The sequence below is a fragment of the Pelodiscus sinensis genome, chromosome 23, assembly GCF_049634645.1.
Source record: "Pelodiscus sinensis isolate JC-2024 chromosome 23, ASM4963464v1, whole genome shotgun sequence".
Lineage (NCBI taxonomy): Eukaryota > Metazoa > Chordata > Testudines > Trionychidae > Pelodiscus > Pelodiscus sinensis.
In genome coordinates, this window is record NC_134733.1 from 10,091,862 (window position 1) to 10,110,016 (window position 18,155).

Sequence of the window (18,155 nt, forward strand, 5' to 3'; positions counted from 1 at the left end):
GGGGCTGAGTTACCCCCTTGTCCTCCAGCTGCCTCTGAGCCCTTGAAGAGTCAACCCTTGTTCTCTAGAAGGTCTTTCTTTAGGAGACTGACGGGCAGTAATTCCAGCTAAAGAGGAGACGGAAAGGTTCACGGTTAGTATGCCCGTGCACTGGCTGGCTCCTCCATGGAGACATGAATGGGCAACATCTTCCATACAGGGAATGGTGGCAAAATTGCCCCGAGAGGGTAGGAAGGTAATCTGCCCTGATTTAGAAGTGGCTCAGGGACGGGACCCGGTGAGAGAGCTTTGAATCCTAACCATCACCGCTCAGGGCTACCTAATTCCTTCCCGTACCGCCTGGTGGGCGGGGAATCCGGATGCAGTGGTGCGATGTATCATCTTCCCTTTCTAGTGACACGTGAGGGGAAGCGCCTACTACTGCTGCCTGCTACTGGAGTTACTGCTGTGGCTCAAGGCTTTGGAACTCAAGGCTTGAGACTCACACCCTGCTGGTGATGGTTGCAAGACAGGTAATATTAGCAGAGCCGAAGCAGGCACTCCCGCAGCCTTTGTACAGGCTAAGTGCTAGCCATGCTGGGGGTCTCAGGTTCCAAGAACAGTGATGTATTCGTATCGGGCTAAGTCATGAAATGTCTCCAGCAGGTACCCAGGTTTCTGGAGCAAGGGCTGTCCGGGGAGATTTTGGAGCTGGAGTGTTTAGAGCCCCAGCAGCATTTCCGCCTTTTGCTTTGTGTTTCAGACTCCGACAGCCTTTCCAGCCCGACCCGCCTAAGCCTCAGCCTGTCAGAAGGGGAGGAACAGATGGACCGGCTGCAGCAGGTGGAGCTGGTCCGCACCACGCCCATGTCCCACTGGAAGGCAGGCACAGTGCAGGCATGGCTGGAGGTGGTCATGGCCATGCCCATGTATGTCAAAGCCTGCGCTGAGAACATCAAGAGCGGGAAGGTAGGCAAGGCAGTTACGTCTCTGAGCCGTTGGTAGCGATCTTCTGTCCGCCCAAAGTGCATGATCCCAACCTACCCTCTGAGAGGCGAGGGGCTTCAAGAGCCAGAAGTGGGGCCATGTGTTCCAGCTCCCGCCCATCTTCACTCACAGCCAATGTTCCTTCTCATTTTTTAATCCAGTCATGTGCAGAATAAATATTGTTATGTGCACCAAGGCAAGTGTGGATGTGCATCACCCGTAGAAACCCATGCTTCTGGGTGTGGCACTCTACTAATCAGCCGGGCGGCATTAGAATCTCTCCCGGGTGGCTGCCCAAGCGCTCAACTTACAGGGAATACTGCTCACAGCCAACTTAATCAGTGAGGAAAAAAATGTTTAGTTGGGATGAGAGTTCCATCGTTAAAGCAGGGGATTGTTGCTAGCACCACTCATCCCGCTCTGTTATCCCCCACCACACGCAGGCTGGTCACTGCTAATGTGAGAGCCTTCTCCACCGCAGCTTCAGCCATTGACAATAGTTTTCCACCTCGTTGCAAATGTCAGCTTCCCACTTTGCCCACACCCACTGTTGCTATTTAATCTCTATTTATGTTATTTTTCATTGGTGGGCTTTTCTGTGGTGCTCTTCCCTAGACGATGAATCAGTTAATTCATCTTCACTGTAGCTCTGTGCGGATGTGTGTTTGTGGGGGAACCATTATGCCCATTTCACAGATGAAAAAAGTGATCACGACTAAGTGTCATGGCCAAGGTAACACACACAGTTTGTGGCAGAGCCAGGAACAGGACCCAGTTCCCAGTCTTGTGTCTTACTTTTTCCCTTCCACTCTATTGTTTTGTTAGTTAATACTGAGTGTAAAGCATTTTGGGTATAGTTTCTGAGTACTCACACAGCACACTGCCTGGCTGTTATCTGAGTGACCTAAGTCAATGGCTGGGATTCATTGTTGTCTTTTCTTGGAGAGCAGATGTTGCTAAGTCTGAGCGATGAAGATTTGGCCACAGGGCTTGGTGTATGTAGCTCCCTTCACCGCCGCAAACTAAGGCTGGCAATAGAGGATTACAGGGATGCTGAAGCAGGCAAATGGTAAGCTCTACCTGTGGGTGTCAGAACCACATTTTCTACATTCCGCGTGCATGCATGCATATCTGTCCACGTGTGCTTGTATGGGCATGTACGTATCCACATACCTGTACGTATAAGTGCATGAGCGTGTCCACCTGCATGCATGCATACTTTGTGTGTGTGCGTGCATGTGAGCGTGCATGTGTGCACCACGCACATGCATATAGGTGTATTCATGTTTGCATTTACATGCTATCCTCAGAAGGCAGGTAAACTTTCTGAGGGCAGCAGGGAGAAGAAAGAAAGTGAGCGAGAGAGTGAGGTTAAAAAAACCCCAAATGTCAGGGGGAAATTATTACTGCTCTTCTTAGTGTGAGAGAAAACTCACTTTAACAAAACTGACACTTTTGTGTTGCATAATTACTTCCTTCAGTGACTTCCCTGTCATTTTTGCTCAGTTAATTAATCAATTCTAGAGTGTGGTGCTGCTCCTGCAGAACTGCCCTGGGTGATCAAAAAATAAATCTACTGCATTTAAAGCCACAAAACTAAGCACAACATGAACTCCCCAGTGAGATTTGGGAGCGGGGCTGGCTAGCAATTCAGCACAGAGGCTAGAGCAAGATTTTCCTAAAATCAAATCCCCCGGTAAAAGCAAAACAAATAGTTGCCAATTGGTTAGTATTTATCTTCTCTGTTTCCTGGAGTAGGATTTAAAACCTAATCTAGTGAGTGGGTTGCATGAGTGGCTGCCTTCATCTCAGTGGGCCGCAAGACTGTCATAACCAAGACAGTTTCCTAGGAGAGTTGAAGCAAAATGCAGGACAATGTAGCACTTTAAAGACTAACAAGATGGTTTATTAGATGATGAGCTTTCGTGGGCCAGACCCACTTCCTCAGATCAAATAGTGGAAGAAAGTAGTCACAACCATATATAGCAAAGGATACAATTAAAAAAAAATGAACAAATATGAAAAGGACAAATCATATTGCAGAACAGGAGGGGGATGCGGGGGGGGGGAAGGAAGGAAGGTAAGTGTCTGTGAATTGATGATATTAAAGGTAGGGAGAGTGGGATGTTTGTGAGTTAATGGTATTAGAGGTGATAATTGGGGAAACTGTCTTGGTAATGGGTGAGATAGTTCAAATGTTTGTTAAGTCCTTGTTGGCAAGTGTCGAATTTTAACATGAATGACAGTTCAGAGGATTCCCTTTCAAGTGCAGATGTAAAAGGTCTTTGTAGCAGAATGCAGGTGGTTAAGTCATTGAGAGAGTGTCCTTTCTGGTTAAAATGGCAAGAAACTGTTTTCTCTTTGTGATCTTGTCTGATATCTGTTTTGTGGGCATTAATCCTTTGGCGAAGTGTCTGAGATGTTTGTCCAATGTACATAGCAGACGGACACTTTCGGCACATGATAGCATAGATTATATTTCTGGATGCGCAGGAATATGTGTTCTTGATCTTATAACTCACTTGGTTAGGTCCAATAATGGTATCAGCAGAATGAATATGTGGACAAACCTGGCAACGGGGTTTGTTGCAAGGGAAGGTACCAGGGTTGGTATTAGTGTGGTATGTCCTGTGGTGGTTGGTAAGAATCATCTTGAGGTTAGGTGGTTGTCTATAGGAGACTATGGGTCTGTCTCCCAGAGCCTCTTTGAGTATGGTATCCTGTTCCAATGTAGTTTTGCTCACTGCTCTTACATACCTAACGTTTGCCAGGTCACCGGTTGAACTGTAGCAGCACTTTGATTGGCTGTGGAGGGAGTGCACAGTTCTCCCAGTCAATGTCACTTCACGTACCCTTGCTTTACTTTAGTAATACCGGTAAATTATTCGTTTCCTTACCAATGCGAAAATTGGCTCTTTTGCATTGAAGCCTGCCTTTCTGCTCAGTTTCTGCTCTGTTATAGACCTCAGAGCTGGGAATAGGGATGGCGAGGTTAGATTAGCGAAGGGCTAGTTAACCCTTTAATGAATTAATCTATTGAACGATGTCGTGCCGACTGCCCCAGCAGCTGGGTGACTCCCACCTAATTGCAGGGAACAAAACCCAAGTCTTTGCCTGCAGGTGACAGGTGTCTCTAAGGAAGCACAAGGGATTATAGAGGGGTAAATATACAGGGCAAGCCGCAGGAGAACCATGCTTGGAGTTGAGTCTCCCACCTGTCATGGGTGGTGTTTTAAGTAGCATTATGAGTGAAGACATGCAGTGATTAGCATGGACGCATGTCTCTACGTGCTGTGACTCGCCCCCGTGTGTTATTGCCTCACCCCACACACGGAAGACATTAGAAACATGCAGAGATGGAGGCTCCATTTCCAGATTTGCCTGTCCCATTGACAGACGCACACCTTCCTTTGTGCCTCACCAATGGTCTTCCCTGCTGCGATGCTGACATCTTGTGGCTAGCTGGTGAGCAACGCGGGCACATGCCTGGCCTTTCTGTGGCAGCCACTGCAGGGAGTCCTGATAGGAGATGGGCAACCCCGAGTAATCGCACCCACCCTGGGTTGGTATTTTTTCAAAGGGGAAAAGACACAATAATCAACCCAGCACCAGTCAGCGCATTTCCTGCTTTGTTCCTAAAAGTAGGAAGCCAAACCACCCTTCCTTGTAGATGTTAAAGCGTAGGTCAAATCCCAACAGTAATTTACACCCAGATCCAGCAAAAGAGTCGAGCACGTGCTTGGCGCTAGGCCTGTGAGTGATCCGACTCCAGCCAATGAAATCTCTGTAGAGACCTTGCAACCGGGGTGAGTCGCTGCCATGTTTGTGACCTGCCCAAAGCCCATCCCTAACTCACGTTTGCCACGCTCTTACCCCTTCTCTGGCGTGGCCCCTCAGCCACGTACAGGGTGGGCAGCATGGAGATCGGTGGCGTTCTCCTTCATACTAGGGATGTAAAATCCCATTTAATTGGTCAACTGCTTAAATGTTATGTTTAACCAGTTAACCACTTAAACAGGGGTGGGTGGGATGCTGGGGGGTGGGTAGGAGTGGCCCCCTGCTGTGGGCAGGGACGGCTCTGGTTTGGCTGGAGCACTTCCTGCCCACGATGAGGCAGGTTACATCGACTGCTGGTTAACCATAACCGGGAAACATAACCCGGTAAGGATGATGCTTACCAGTTAACCAGATAACCGGTTAACCATTCACATCCCTACATTATATGAGTGTGGAGTTCTCCTCCATAAAGGGAATTTCCCATTGGCATAAGGCTCAGGGTTACAAAGTGACTGGAGCAGACCAGAGAATCCGGCCCACTGCCTGCACAGCCTTTGTGGAAGGTGTTTGCATGATTTTGAACATGGGGTACCAGCAACCTCATGCCCTTTGGTTGTCCTCTGTATACTCCGCAGCTTGTCTAAAGCCTCCGAACTGGACCACCACTGGGTGGCCAAGGCCTGGCTGAACGATATCGGGCTATCCCAGTATTCCCAGGCTTTCCAGAATCACCTCGTGGATGGAAGGATGCTGAACTCGCTGATGAAACGTGATTTGGAGAAGTACCTTAATGTGTCTAAAAAGTTCCATCAGGTCAGCATATTGCTGGGGATAGAGCTGCTTTTCCAAGTCAACTTCAGCAAAGAGGTGAGATCAGAAAGGGTTCAAGCAGGTGGTTGGGTTTGCTCCAGAATATTTGGCATCCTGGGTGAATTATTTGCCTTTCTAGCGCTCCTGGCCAGTGCATGTTCTCAGAGTGCTCTGCATTCCCTGTGCCTGTCTCTCATCGATCAATTACGTTACGTGGAACAGCATGCCCGCGTCTCTCCCTGGCCTTGTGTTACAGAAATAGTCCTACCGCTCCATAAGGGCAGGGAGTGGAGATTTCAGAGCTCCTCATCTTTCCAGGAACAGCATTCACCTACATTGGGGTTTTCCCAGACAGTGCCTCTTGCTTGATCCCCTGCCTTCTGTCCCCACCATTCACATGACAGGCAATGTTTGGGATTTTTCAGAGCAGTCACTGCAGCTCAGAAAAAGCCCTGGATGGACCACTTCCTAATTGGTCCCTCCCTGCATCTGCATCTGATTGGTCCATTCCCCTGCCAGATCCTGCCTATCCATGACTCGGGCTCCCAGTCCCTGGGCGGGGGGTTCCGCAGGGAGGCATTGACTGATGGTTGGGGGTGTGTTCTGGGCTTGCATCTGAGCATGGAAGCAACACTGCCCTCCTCCTATGCACTGCAAGTATCCGTTCCAGGACCCCGTACTCATCCCCGTAACATACAACTCCAGCACCCCCAACTGTACCCCCCTCCAGCTCCTCCTACTCCCTCCTTTTCAAGCTTTTCCCTCCCTTCTGTCAGGGCCCTCTTTTTGGAAACCTGAGCTATGGTAACCCCACCTGATCCCACAAGGCAGGAACAAAATAACCCTTTAGCTTGGGCGAGGGAGGGGAATGAAAGGGCCACATTGGACCCCATTGGAAGATGTGGCAGTTCCTCAGATAACATTAACCGATTTTCCTTCCTCAACACCAAGGGATTCTTAGAGAGATAGGTAGGTAGGTAGCTGGTTACAATTGTTGTAGAAGGAGAGGCATCCCAAGATGTTAGAGAAAGAAAGCGGGGAAGCAGTTTTGGTGTTTTTTAACAAACAAAAAAAGCAGTGTGCTGGTACTAGGGTTGCTAATGGTTTTGTTGAGCAAAAACAAAAACAAAGAAATGGCCAGGGAAAACTTGTCAAGCAAAAAAACAAAAGGGCTGGGGAAAACTTGTCAAGCAAAAAAAAATGGCCGAAATGCGGTTGCGGCCCCTTTAATTGCCACGTATCCCTAGTGGGCTTCCGTACGGCGTGGTGTGAGTGCTCCCATGGCTGGGGGCTATGCCAGAGAAAAGCAGTGTGTGTTCCCCCAAAAAGGTGACGGTACACTGTACCAGTGCGTACCGTCACAAAGGAGGCCAGGTCTCTTATTGGACTAACTTCTATTGGTGAAAGAGACCAGCTGTTGGGCCTACACAGATCTTGAAGAAGAGCTTTGTGTAAGCTGGAAAGCTCAGCTCGTTCATCAACAAGTGTGGGTCCAATCAGCTGTATTGCCACACTCGCCTTGTCTCGTGAGAAGCGATCCCTCCTGTTTGAACCATTTCTCACAGGGCCATCCTTAGGATTTATGGAACCCTATGCAGTGCTATTAAACTGGTACTCCTATGCCCAAAGGCAGCTGGAGTGGGGACGATTTTTACCATCTTCAGCAACACACTATTGAAATATTTTTAAAACGCATTTTAAACTAAGGCCCTGTAGACCAACACAGGAAATTCAGAACCTGCCAGTCTGCACCCGGGGTTGGCAAATGCCTGTGAAATGGCTTCATTCCCGCTTGACTGGCTGTTTCACGGGTTCAGTGCTCTGCTCATGGCTCTGGCCTGCTTTTTCACTTAAAGTGAACTAGAACCTCTCCAGAGGAAGCAGAGCCACAGAAGAGGGATAGGAAGAGGCAGGCGGGTGGACATTGAGACCCAGGGATGCCCCACATTTTCAGGTGCCCTTCCCAACTGCGTATTTTGCATATGGGTTAGGATGGCCTTGATTTTTTATTGGCCCTTGCTGCTGTCTGACCATCTAAGATCCCAGGAGAAGGGACTTCTGGATCTTAGGCTCTCCAAAGGCAGAAGAGGGCATTGCTGTGGTCTTTGTGGAAGAACAGATTCCTTAGGAGGGATCTGAAGAAGAGATGACAGGGCCTGTTTTACTGACAATAACTAATGTCCACGTGTGCAGGTTCTGCAAGAGAGGAGGGCTCGCTGCGAGACTCAGAACGTCGATCCGCTTGTCTGGACAAATCAACGGGTGCTCAAGTGGGTGCGGGACATTGACCTGAAGGTAGGTGCTGCTTGTGAGGAAGTGGGTGCCAAGAGAGATGTAATAGGGAGGAGAAGAGTCTGCCTGGGCAGGGTTCAGTCTTCGTCACTCAGGCCTGGAGATCAAAGCTCCGGAGATTGATTTTCAGCTATTTGATTTAGCGGGTCTAGTAAGGACATGCTAAATCAAATGCTGAGAGTGCCCTGTTGACCCCAGTACTCCACGGAGTTGTGAGGAATAAGAGAAGTCAAGGGGAGAGTTTCTCCCGTTGACCTCTTGCCATGGGGTCACCCCAGAAATTCAGTTTAAGGCACACCAATTCCAGCTATGTAATTCTCAGAGCTGGAGTTGTATATTTTAAGTCGAATTTCTCCCCCAGTGTCGACCTGGTCTCAGATCTCAAGTGGGTGTCAGAATGATGAGATATACCAATAGCACTATGAATGTGGTCCCTGGAACATGACGGTCATACAGGATAGAGAAAGCCATGTCAAGTTATTTGCTGCCACAGACGGCATCTGCTGACATCCTAGCATCTACCATCAAGGGAGGGGGCAGATGTGTCCTTTCTTGTCGGGTAAATCCGTGCTCTGGTGGTTGCTTTCAGGAGTACGCGGACAACCTGACGAACAGCGGCGTGCATGGGGCTGTGCTAATGCTGGAGCCCACGTTCAATGCGGAAGCCATGGCCACGGCTCTGGGCATCCCGAGCGGCAAGCACATCTTGAGGAGGCATCTTGCAGAGGAGATGAACGCCATCGTTAACCCAGACAAGTGAGGCCCTTTGCAGCATTCGCTCAGTAGCTGTTGGCGGGGGAGGTTGGTTGTTCTCGTCTCGTGGACTCGCTGGGGATGGTGCTGTCATTGGGATGTGAGGGACGGGATCCCTCAATACGGCCAGGGAGTTTGCAGCCCTCTCTCCCTCCCCCGTTGCCATGGTGCTCTTCTCTGCAGATGCAGGGAGGTTTTGTGGGAAGGGGTGGGACTAGGAAAGGCGATTGGGGCAGGGCTAGTGGATCTGGGAAGTAGCTATCCCTGCACACAGAGGGAGCAGCAACCATAGGGGCTGCTCCAGCTTTCTGATGCAAAAGCAGCTGCAGAAGCAGCCTGGGCATGGACTCTTTGTTAACCAGCAAGCACGTGGCTGGGCCAGATTCAGAACCCATCCAAGTGAAGTCAGCGGGATACCTTCCCTTGACTTCAAACAGCATGCCCGTGGTACGTGAGACATCTGCGGCCGGATCCTTCCAGCAGCTCAGGAACAGGTCCCACTGTCCCAAAACGGAGTGAGTGCTGGGGACAACCCTGCAGGAAAGGGGAGTGTCCCGTTGTATTTCCTGTGTCACACTGAAGTTAAGAAGGAGGAAGGACGTTCAAAGCACGGAGAGGCGGCTGCTGACCTGACTGCCTGCCAAAAGAACAGACCTGTTCAAAGAGCCGGTATTCTCCAGGCAGTAAATCTTAACAGCCACGGAAACAGAAACCCTCTAACAAACTAGAAGAGCCAGAAAGTCAACACCCCTCTCAAGCACAAACCATCATGTGGCCCTTTCCCAGTAGAACAGATTCTCAAGAAGGTGTATTTGTGTACGCAGCCTCTGCAGAGAGTCCTACTGTAGTAGGCAGGAAGGGAGACGTCTGATGAGGGGGGACATCTGATGAAATTTACCCATGTGCAAAAGGCCAGCAGAAAACTCCAGCACGTAGATTTCATTTACCATCATACACAGATTGCCCAAGTCACAGCTAAACTCTGGAGGCGTAAAAGGATTTTAAGTGGTGCAGCATCATAACTAGGTATTTTTGTGCTTGGGGTATAAATATGAATTATGTGCCCCCTCCTCTCCAAATTAAAAAATGTCTCTAGTTTGCTAATTTTTATTTATCTTTACTTCAAGAAAAATCAATTATGAATTAGTACACTAATATAACAAATATATTTTCAATAATATTAGGAATATATTTTACATAGACAATTAAAAAAAAGTCGATAAATAAAATATGATCCTTAACAAACAATAATATACATAAAAGAACATATAATAAATGACAAAAGAACTTTACAGAGTCTTTCAGCACTCCTGTTTCGCTGCATCAGACCTCGGAACAGGCTCGTGTAAACTGGGGCTTAGGTTAGCCCATGTCACACTCTTTACTTTTGCAGCTTATTATTTTAACGTATTGCGTCTTTGCGCCCCTGATGATGATGTGCCCAGGACGAGCACCCCGCTTGTCCCACCTTTGTTATGGAACTGAAATTGATAGCTGTGTGTAGGAGCTTTCACCCCATGAGGAGTAAGGGGATAATTTTGCCAGGTATACACCCTAGTCTCAATCAACTGCGGTTGAGTGTTGATTTATGTATGGACCAAAAGAGGAAGTCACCCATCCTTTCCCCGGTTCCTTTTCACTGCCTAATTCTGCTGAGTGCTGCCTGCCCAATGGGAAAGAAGAGATGGCTCCTACGCCGAGTCCTGACCAATGACTTTGGAGGAAACCTTGGCATCCCTCCTCATTGATGCTGTCAAGCACCTCAGGCAGGCTGATGGTTGAGCTGGGGAGAGAGGCGACAGATATTCCATATTTCACAGGCAACTGTACCACATGGCCTGGATTCTGTCCCCACATGAGTGATTGCCAAAAGCAGGGTGAATGGATGGGGATCCCCGAGGATGAAGCAGGGGCAGGCAACCTGACCTTGCACAGAGGCATCCGATAGGATATAAGCACCTGTGTGCATGGGGTGTCACATTTCTATCCACCCTGAGCCCCCTAATGCCATAGGCAAGCCAGGGGTCACAGCATGACCTGCATCTGACAAAGTGGGTCTTTGCCCACAACAGCTTATGCTCTAAATCTGTTAGTTTATAAGGTGCCATAGGACTCCTCATTGCTTTTGCAGATTCAGACTAACACGGCGACCCTTCTGATACTTGAAGCATTACCTGGTACCTCTCCTATTTGGGAGCACAGAAGTTATTGATTGTCTACAGCGGCCAGCACATTCCAGCTGCTTTTCTAGCTTTTGCACCCAAGCAGCAGAAGGAATTGTCCATAGCGGAGTGTAGGAACCAGGGACAGTACTGACCTGATAGGAGGAAAATACATGTTGGGTTTGGTAAATGTAAGAGGAATAAGTTATCCTTTCATCAGTGTTAGTAGCCAATTTTCATGTTTTTGGGAACTAAACATCATTGTGTGCTGTTCTTTTAATGATGTTTATTTAACATTTGTTCATAATTTTAATAGGTAGCAGGTTTAAAACAAACAAGAGAAAGTTTTTCTTCAAGCAGCACGTGGTTGTCCTGTCCTTGCCAGAGCAGGTTGTGAAGACTAGGATTTTACCAGGGTTCAAGAAAGAACTAGATAAATTCGTGGAGGTTAGGTCCATCAATGGCTATTAGCAAGGAAGGGTAGGAATAGTGTCCCTAGCCTGTTTGTCAGAGGCTGGGAATGGGTGACAGGAGAGGGATGACTTGATGACTCCCTGTTCTGTTCACTCCCTCTGGAGCATCTGGCATAGGCCACTGTTGGCAGACAGGATACTGGGCTAGATGGACCTTTGGTCTGACCCAGTACGGCCGTTCTTATGTTCATAATAGTGAAATCGTAATGAAGCTGCTTATGCTATTTCCAAGCAATCTTGTTAACGTGTCTTGGTGAAATGTATGTTTGTTATGTTTCAGTAACGAATTAAAACATATAGGCAAGGAGTATGTTCCAGTGGAGACAGCAGGAGAAATGGGAGTCAGGACTCCAGGGTGCTTTATCCTGGCTGTGCCACTGACTCATTCTGTTACCTCCGGCAGGTCATTTAACTTGACTGTGCCTCCATTTGCACATCTGTAAAGTGGACATAACAATACTTGCCTACCTCTCAGGAGTGTTGTGAGAATTAATGTTTGTAACTTGCTTTGAGATACAGAGGTGACAGTGCAAAATATCATTACAGTGTGTTCAAATTTCTATATATTAAACAGCCAAATAAATCACCAGGACAGGCTGTGGCTTTTAAGATGCTTTGTTTTTGGAGGCCTCTGAGCAGAAGATGTGTTTTGTGGGCTCTTCCATTGAATGTAGACTCTCAATTCATCGCTCTGGCTGTGAGGGTCTTCAGTTGTCACTCAGCTTATGGACTGGGAACGCTTTATAGATTGCAATCTCCTAATGCAGAATGGTAGAAAAACAAATCAAAGGAGCTCCGTTCACTTTCTATGGGAGAGTCCTCTTCCCCAGTGGATATTCTAGTAGCTTCTATTAGAGTCCTCTAGTTGGTTTAATTCTACTAGTTCTTACTGGTCTCTGTTAATTTCTACTGGCCTTTTTTGTTTTCTCTTCTCCAATAGAACCTCAGACTTATGACCACCTCGGGAAAGGAGTTGTTCGTAACTCTAAAGTGTTCATAGCTCTGAGTAAATCACGGTGGTTTTTCTTTCCAAAATTTACATCTGAACATTGATGTAATACAACTTTGAAACTTTACTATGCAGGGAAAAAAAACCCCACTGCTTTGAACCATCTTAATTTAAAAGAAATAAGCACATAAATAAGTCTCCAGGGGGTAGAGCTGTGTTAATCTGTAACTTTAAAAACAACAAGTAATCGTGTGGCACCTTAGAGACTAACAAAAATATAGATAGCATCATGAGATTTTATGGTCAAAACCCATTTCATCAGGTGAGCTGGTGAAGAATAAAAGCAACCCAGAATTTATCATTTATTTTTTCCTTCTTTTTCTGTTATAAATTCTAGGTTTCTGTTATTCCTCTACAGCTCATCTGAGGAAGTGGGTCATGCCCTTGAAAGGACATGATACTATTAGGGATTTTAGATTCTGGGTAATTGAATAGTTGTGTAACCTCATGAAGTGTTATGAGTTACACAACTATTCTGTTGTCCCTGGGGGCGGGAGCAGCAGCCAGTGTACTCCTGCCCCACTCCTAGAGAGCCCCCTGCCTTTGCACTGCTGCCTCAGTATCAGATTCCCTCATGGACTGGCAGCCTACCATGCTGCGCTGCTGCCTCTGATACAGAGGCAGCAGCGTGGGGTGGCAGCAGCCCTGTCCATGAGGGTCTGAGCTCCTTGTGGACAGAGGCTGCTGCCGCAAACCAGCCTCTGTTCGTGGCAGACCCAGACTTGCCACAGACAGAGGCTGTTCTGTGGGATGCAGAGCAGCCTCTATCTGTGGGGAGCTCGGCTCCCCCACAGTCGCGGACAGGGGCTGCACTGCAAAGCAGCCTATGTATCCCTAGATACTATATATATTAGGGTGCCACAGGACCACTCGTTTTTAAACCACAGCAATAGTTTCCTCAACATGTCTCATCTTTGTTTAAACTTTCCCTTTTTTTAGTAGCTTACATTTAACACAGGATTGAGCAATGTTTGCTGCTGCTGCTTCTGCACCCCTCCCCCGCTGCTGTCAGATTGCGGACTTACGGTTCCGAATAAGGTGTGACTGGTCAGCTGGTAACTCTGGTATTCGTAAGTCTGAGGTTCTATGGTAGAGTCATAGATTTCAAGGCCAGAAGGAACCACTGTGATCATCTAATCTGATCTCCTGTGTAACACAGGCAATCGAACATCCCCCAAATAATTCCTTGAGCAGATCTTTTGGGGAAAAAACCCATCCAGCTAGAGGGCCAATAGAACCAGCAACCAGTACATTGCTCTGTTCACTTAACTGCCTTACTCCACAGGTAGGAAGTCTTCCATTAAAATCCTGATTAGTGTTTGAACATGAAAGATGCATGTGATGTTCTATCTTAGTCATTGGTCCCATGCTGATTGTGGTTCCACTTTCAGCTGAGTGACTTTAATTAGCCTCATATATGGACCAGTCATGGGGAGCGGGCAGGAAGAGATATGGTAGTGACATGGGTTGGCGCTTTATCGGTATAACCAAGAGTGAGGCTGTGTCTACACTGGGCCACTTATTCTGGAAAAGCAGCCGCTTTTCCGGAATAAGCTGCGAGCTGTCTACACTGGCCCTTGAATTTCCGGAAAAGCAACGATGCTCTACTGTACAAAATCAGCCGCTATTCCGGAAAAACTATTCTGCTCCCGCTCGGGCATAAGTCCTTATTCCGGAACACTGTTCCGGAAAAGGGCCAGTGTAGACAGCCCAGTAGTCTTTTCCGCAAAAAAGCCCCGATCGCGAAAATGGAGATCGGGGCTCTTTTCCGGAAAAGTGCATCTACATTGGCCACAGATGCTTTTCTGGAAAAAGGGCTTTTCTGGAAAAGCAGCCTGCCAATGTAGACGCTCCTTTTCCGGAAAAACTGAAAACGGAATAGTATTCCGTTTTAAGCAGTTCCGGAAATTCATGCCAGTGTAGACACAGCCTGACTGTATTACCAATGTCTGGGATACCCTAGGGAGAGCACATCCCTACATCACTGGATGCTTCTGACAGGGACTAGATGGGTCTCACTGAGGTAAGGTGCTACCTTCTGTAGTAACCCAGTCTCATGCAGCAGGCTAGCAGCACACGGTCTATGCACAACTTTAGCCACATACGGAGGCTGTAAGTGGTATGTAGGTCTTAGGTGGGTTCTCTGCATAGCAACGAATTTCATTCAGAGTGAGGTTGAATCTATCCTGGCTTCTAACCTATGGGACTGTTTGCTTTGCTCTGGAGATCCGTGCTATGACATTTGAGATGCAGTAGGTCGACAGGGTCCAAGAGCTGTATCCAGATAAAGTTTCCTCGATTGTTTTGATCATAACTGTCAACATACTTCCCACCGCTTTCTCTCTAGCCTAAACCAGCGCTAGCCATCTGTTCCTAATTCTGCAAAGATACATTCAACTCCTGTTCAACTCTTTCAAATTTCCTGTCGCTATGATACCACCTCAGTGCTTATCTTACAGCCCCATTGTGTTAACGTCCTGGGTTTTCTGAACCGGCCTGCTTTCTCGATTGTCTGGCTTTTGGCTTGGAGGTCATGGCACTGAGCACACAAAAAGCTTTTAAGAAAAGATGAAAAAGTTCCTCCCCCAAATCCAGATTGTAGTGATGGCAGTTAGAGCGTTTTCTTTCTTCTTCAGCCAAGTGGCATTTCTGAAAGTCAAAAGTGTATTCAGAGCAAGCAAAAGCTCGGAACAGGTCATACCCTACTCTGGAAACACCCAAAGAAGCATGGCCATGCTTAGGACTTTGGGGCCCAACACAGCACTATTAAATTAGTGTCCCTATGCCAACGGCAGTGAAAGTGGGGGACGATTTTTTAGACACGTGATTTTATAATAGCAAGACACTAATGAAACACAATAAAAGCAGATTTTAAACTAAGGTCTTGTTGACTAACACAGGAAATTCAGACACTCCCAAGACATACCTGGGATTGGCAAATGACCTCTAAATGGCTTCATTCCTACTTGAATGGCTCTTTCTCAGGTTCAGTGTTCTGCTCCTGGCTCTGGCTGGCTTTTTTAGTTTTTAAGTTAACTAGCTCCTCTCCGGAGGAAGCAGAGCCACAGACCAGGGAGGGGAAGAGGCGGGTGGGTAGACATGAAGACTCAGTGGTGCCCCACATTTTCAGGTGCCCTACACAGCTGCATATTCTACATAGGGGTGAGGACGGCCCTGCAAGGAAGGTTCAAGAAACTCCATGAGGGTGACCATTAGGAGGCCCACTGACTGTGAAGGGGCAGCTCCTGGACTCTGAAAGAGAACCACTAATCCCTGCTGCTCTGGTTCCGCTCTTCTGTCCAGCAGAGTGGCCTCAGGACTACCCAGGCTATGTCTAGACTGCAAGCCTCTTTCGAAAGAGGCTCTTTCAAAAGCATCTTTCGAAAGAGCCTCTTTCGAAAGAGAGCGTCTAGACTGCACGGAGAAATTTCGAAAAAGCGGCTTGCTTTTTCGAAAGAAAGCATCCAGTGAGTCTGGATACTCTCTTTTGAAGAAGCCCTATTTACATTGAAGAACGCCTTCTTTCGAAAGAGGAACTTTCGAAAGAAGGCGTTCTTCCTCGTAAATTGAGGTTTACCGCCATCGAAAGAAAAGCCGCGTTCTTTCGAATTAATTTCGAAAGAACGCGGCTTGAGTCTGGACGCAGGGGAAGTTTTTTCGAAAAAAGGCTACTTTTTTCGAAAAAACCCCTGAGTCTGGACACAGCCCCAGTGACAACTAGGGAAAATCCCATCAGGAGCTCATGCTACTTCCTGGAACTCCAGTGGGGTCAGCAAGACCTTTTCCAGGCTCCCAAAACATAGGCAATGCGGGTGAAGAAGGTGCTTTAGGGAAAGAGAGCCAATGCCGCTGGATCCTTAGCTGGCATTGCTAGAACCCTTTGACAATGTGCACAGCTAAGTCCAGTAGTGGCTGATTATAATATCAGCCCCCACCACTGTGGGAGGGGCACACAGAGGGGTAGCTGGGATCTGGATGGCTTCCACATTCTGCTCTGAGATTTCAGTGCACAGAAGTCAGGCGAATCCTACTGTGATTTCCACAGCGGTGGTAGCCCTGCCCTGTACGCCTGTAGTCTACTTCGTAACGCTGCCTGTGGTGGTCATTTTATGTGCACAATGTGACTGAGTTACAGTCGCTGTGGTAGCCTGACCTTTAGACTTCCTGACTTTTTGATGTTTGAAACCTCAGCCAAATGTTGCTTTAACATAGTTCTTCTCCTGGTTTTATATGAAACCACAGTCCCTTAGTAAGTGTCTTAACTGGCCAATCTGCCACCAAGTACAAAAGAACAGAATCCAGGTGGCCACCTACCAGTTGGCAGGCAAACTCTCTGTAAGGTGTAGATCTCATCAGTTCTGAGGGTTCTTGGCTCAATTTTGCTATCACCTGGCAAACCTCACGTTAACTTTTGCTTCATGCACTCAGTTTGAAAGCAGAGGCACATTGTTAAAAAAAATGATCCTTTGCCAAGGAAAGAGGCCAGCTTCACCTAATGACTTGGATCTCAGTGTGAAATTCTCCATTATGGAGAGCGCCAACACAAGTGTAACCCACAATCATAGTCTATTATGTGCTCCCCACGTGCGTGATTCACACAGGATATGATAGTAATGTAGCCGTGTTAGTCTTGTGTAGCTGAGACAAAATACAGGGCTATGTAGCACTTTAAAGACTAACAAGATGGCTTATTAGATGTTGAGCTTTCGTGGGCTAGACCCACTTCCTCAGATCAAATAGTGGAAGAAAATTTTCTTCCACTATTTGATCTGAGGAAGTGGGTCTGGCCCACGAAAGCTCAACATCTAATAATCCATTTTGTTAGTCTTTAAAGTGCTACATAGCCCTGTATTTTGTCACAGGATATGAGTCTGTTATAGCCCCTGCTGCAGAATCTGGTGCCCATCGCAAGCTACGGAGACTAATGCTTTCAGCTGTGGGCTTCTGTGCTTCTATGCCAGTTGTCGGCCAAGACGGTGATCACCACATAAGTATCGGCTAAAGCTGTTTTGAGGGATTATGGGAGATCTAAGTGGTGCTGGCCCTCAATCTCAACAAGGGCTAAGATATTAACAGAACCCATGTTCACCGTTACAACATTCGGTAGCAACCTATGGTCCGGGGGTTGTGCAGAGGTGAAAGTAAGCGTTGTGTGCCCTGTCTGGCAAGAACTGGCTGAGCTGCAGGAAAAGCCACCAGGGAGCCATGTAAAGAGCTGGCAGAGATTCAGGTTGCAATAGGACAGCACCTATAAGAGATTTTAAGTTACTTGCACCGCTGGAGTTGTGTCAGCTTCTCATGGCTTATTTTGATTGTGACAATGATCCATTGAAGAGCCATCTTAGCTGGATTTAGTTTTGTTTATAGGAAGAAACCGCTGTGTGACAGCCCTTCTGGTAGTATTAGCCCTTCTTTAGGAGGTGAAAAAGAAACAAAGTTAGCTGGGGAGAGAGGGGGTCTGGAGCTGGTATTGTTGCTGGTGGAGCTGTCCAATCCTGTGTTCTTGAAGACAGAACACAGACTGGGAGAGAAAAGAACAGCTCAGATAGCAAATTTGGCGGCTTTCACTTGAAACTTTGCTGCTGGAGAAAGGCAGATACTGAATTGTAGCCTTACCAGCTACTCCGAGCTCGTTCCAGCAACAGGGCCTTACGTGGAGCTTGTCCTCCTAGTCACCAGGCGTACAGTCGGGTTGCTAAGATGGCGTCGTCTTGCCCAGCAGAGCCAGACTAGAAAAGAGGGGAATTAAGGGGAAGAGGGGAAATGACACACGAAGGAGGGAGTGAGAGCAGGAAGCAACATCTCCCGCCCACCCTCCATCTTTCAGAACTGAGCTGACTTTAGAGCAGCTGGCAATGTCTCTGGCCTGGTGTGGTCAAGATGATGAAGGCCCAACAATGTCATGGTGGCTCC

The 18,155-nt window shown here is 47.6% G+C and overlaps 1 protein-coding gene across 8 annotated transcripts in view; it reads left to right on the forward strand.

The window, feature by feature from the left end:
- The window catches only part of KAZN (kazrin, periplakin interacting protein), an 846,942-nt gene that overhangs the window by 818,998 nt on the left and 9,789 nt on the right, over positions 1-18,155 (forward strand). For all 8 annotated transcript variants that reach the window (XM_075906495.1, XM_075906499.1, XM_075906496.1 and 5 more), the window contains 5 exons: positions 743-948; positions 1,917-2,035; positions 5,379-5,610; positions 7,747-7,848; positions 8,435-8,601. In XM_075906495.1, the coding sequence (XP_075762610.1) occupies positions 743-948; positions 1,917-2,035; positions 5,379-5,610; positions 7,747-7,848; positions 8,435-8,601 (826 nt within the window). The remainder of the gene's footprint in view (positions 1-742; positions 949-1,916; positions 2,036-5,378; positions 5,611-7,746; positions 7,849-8,434; positions 8,602-18,155) is intronic.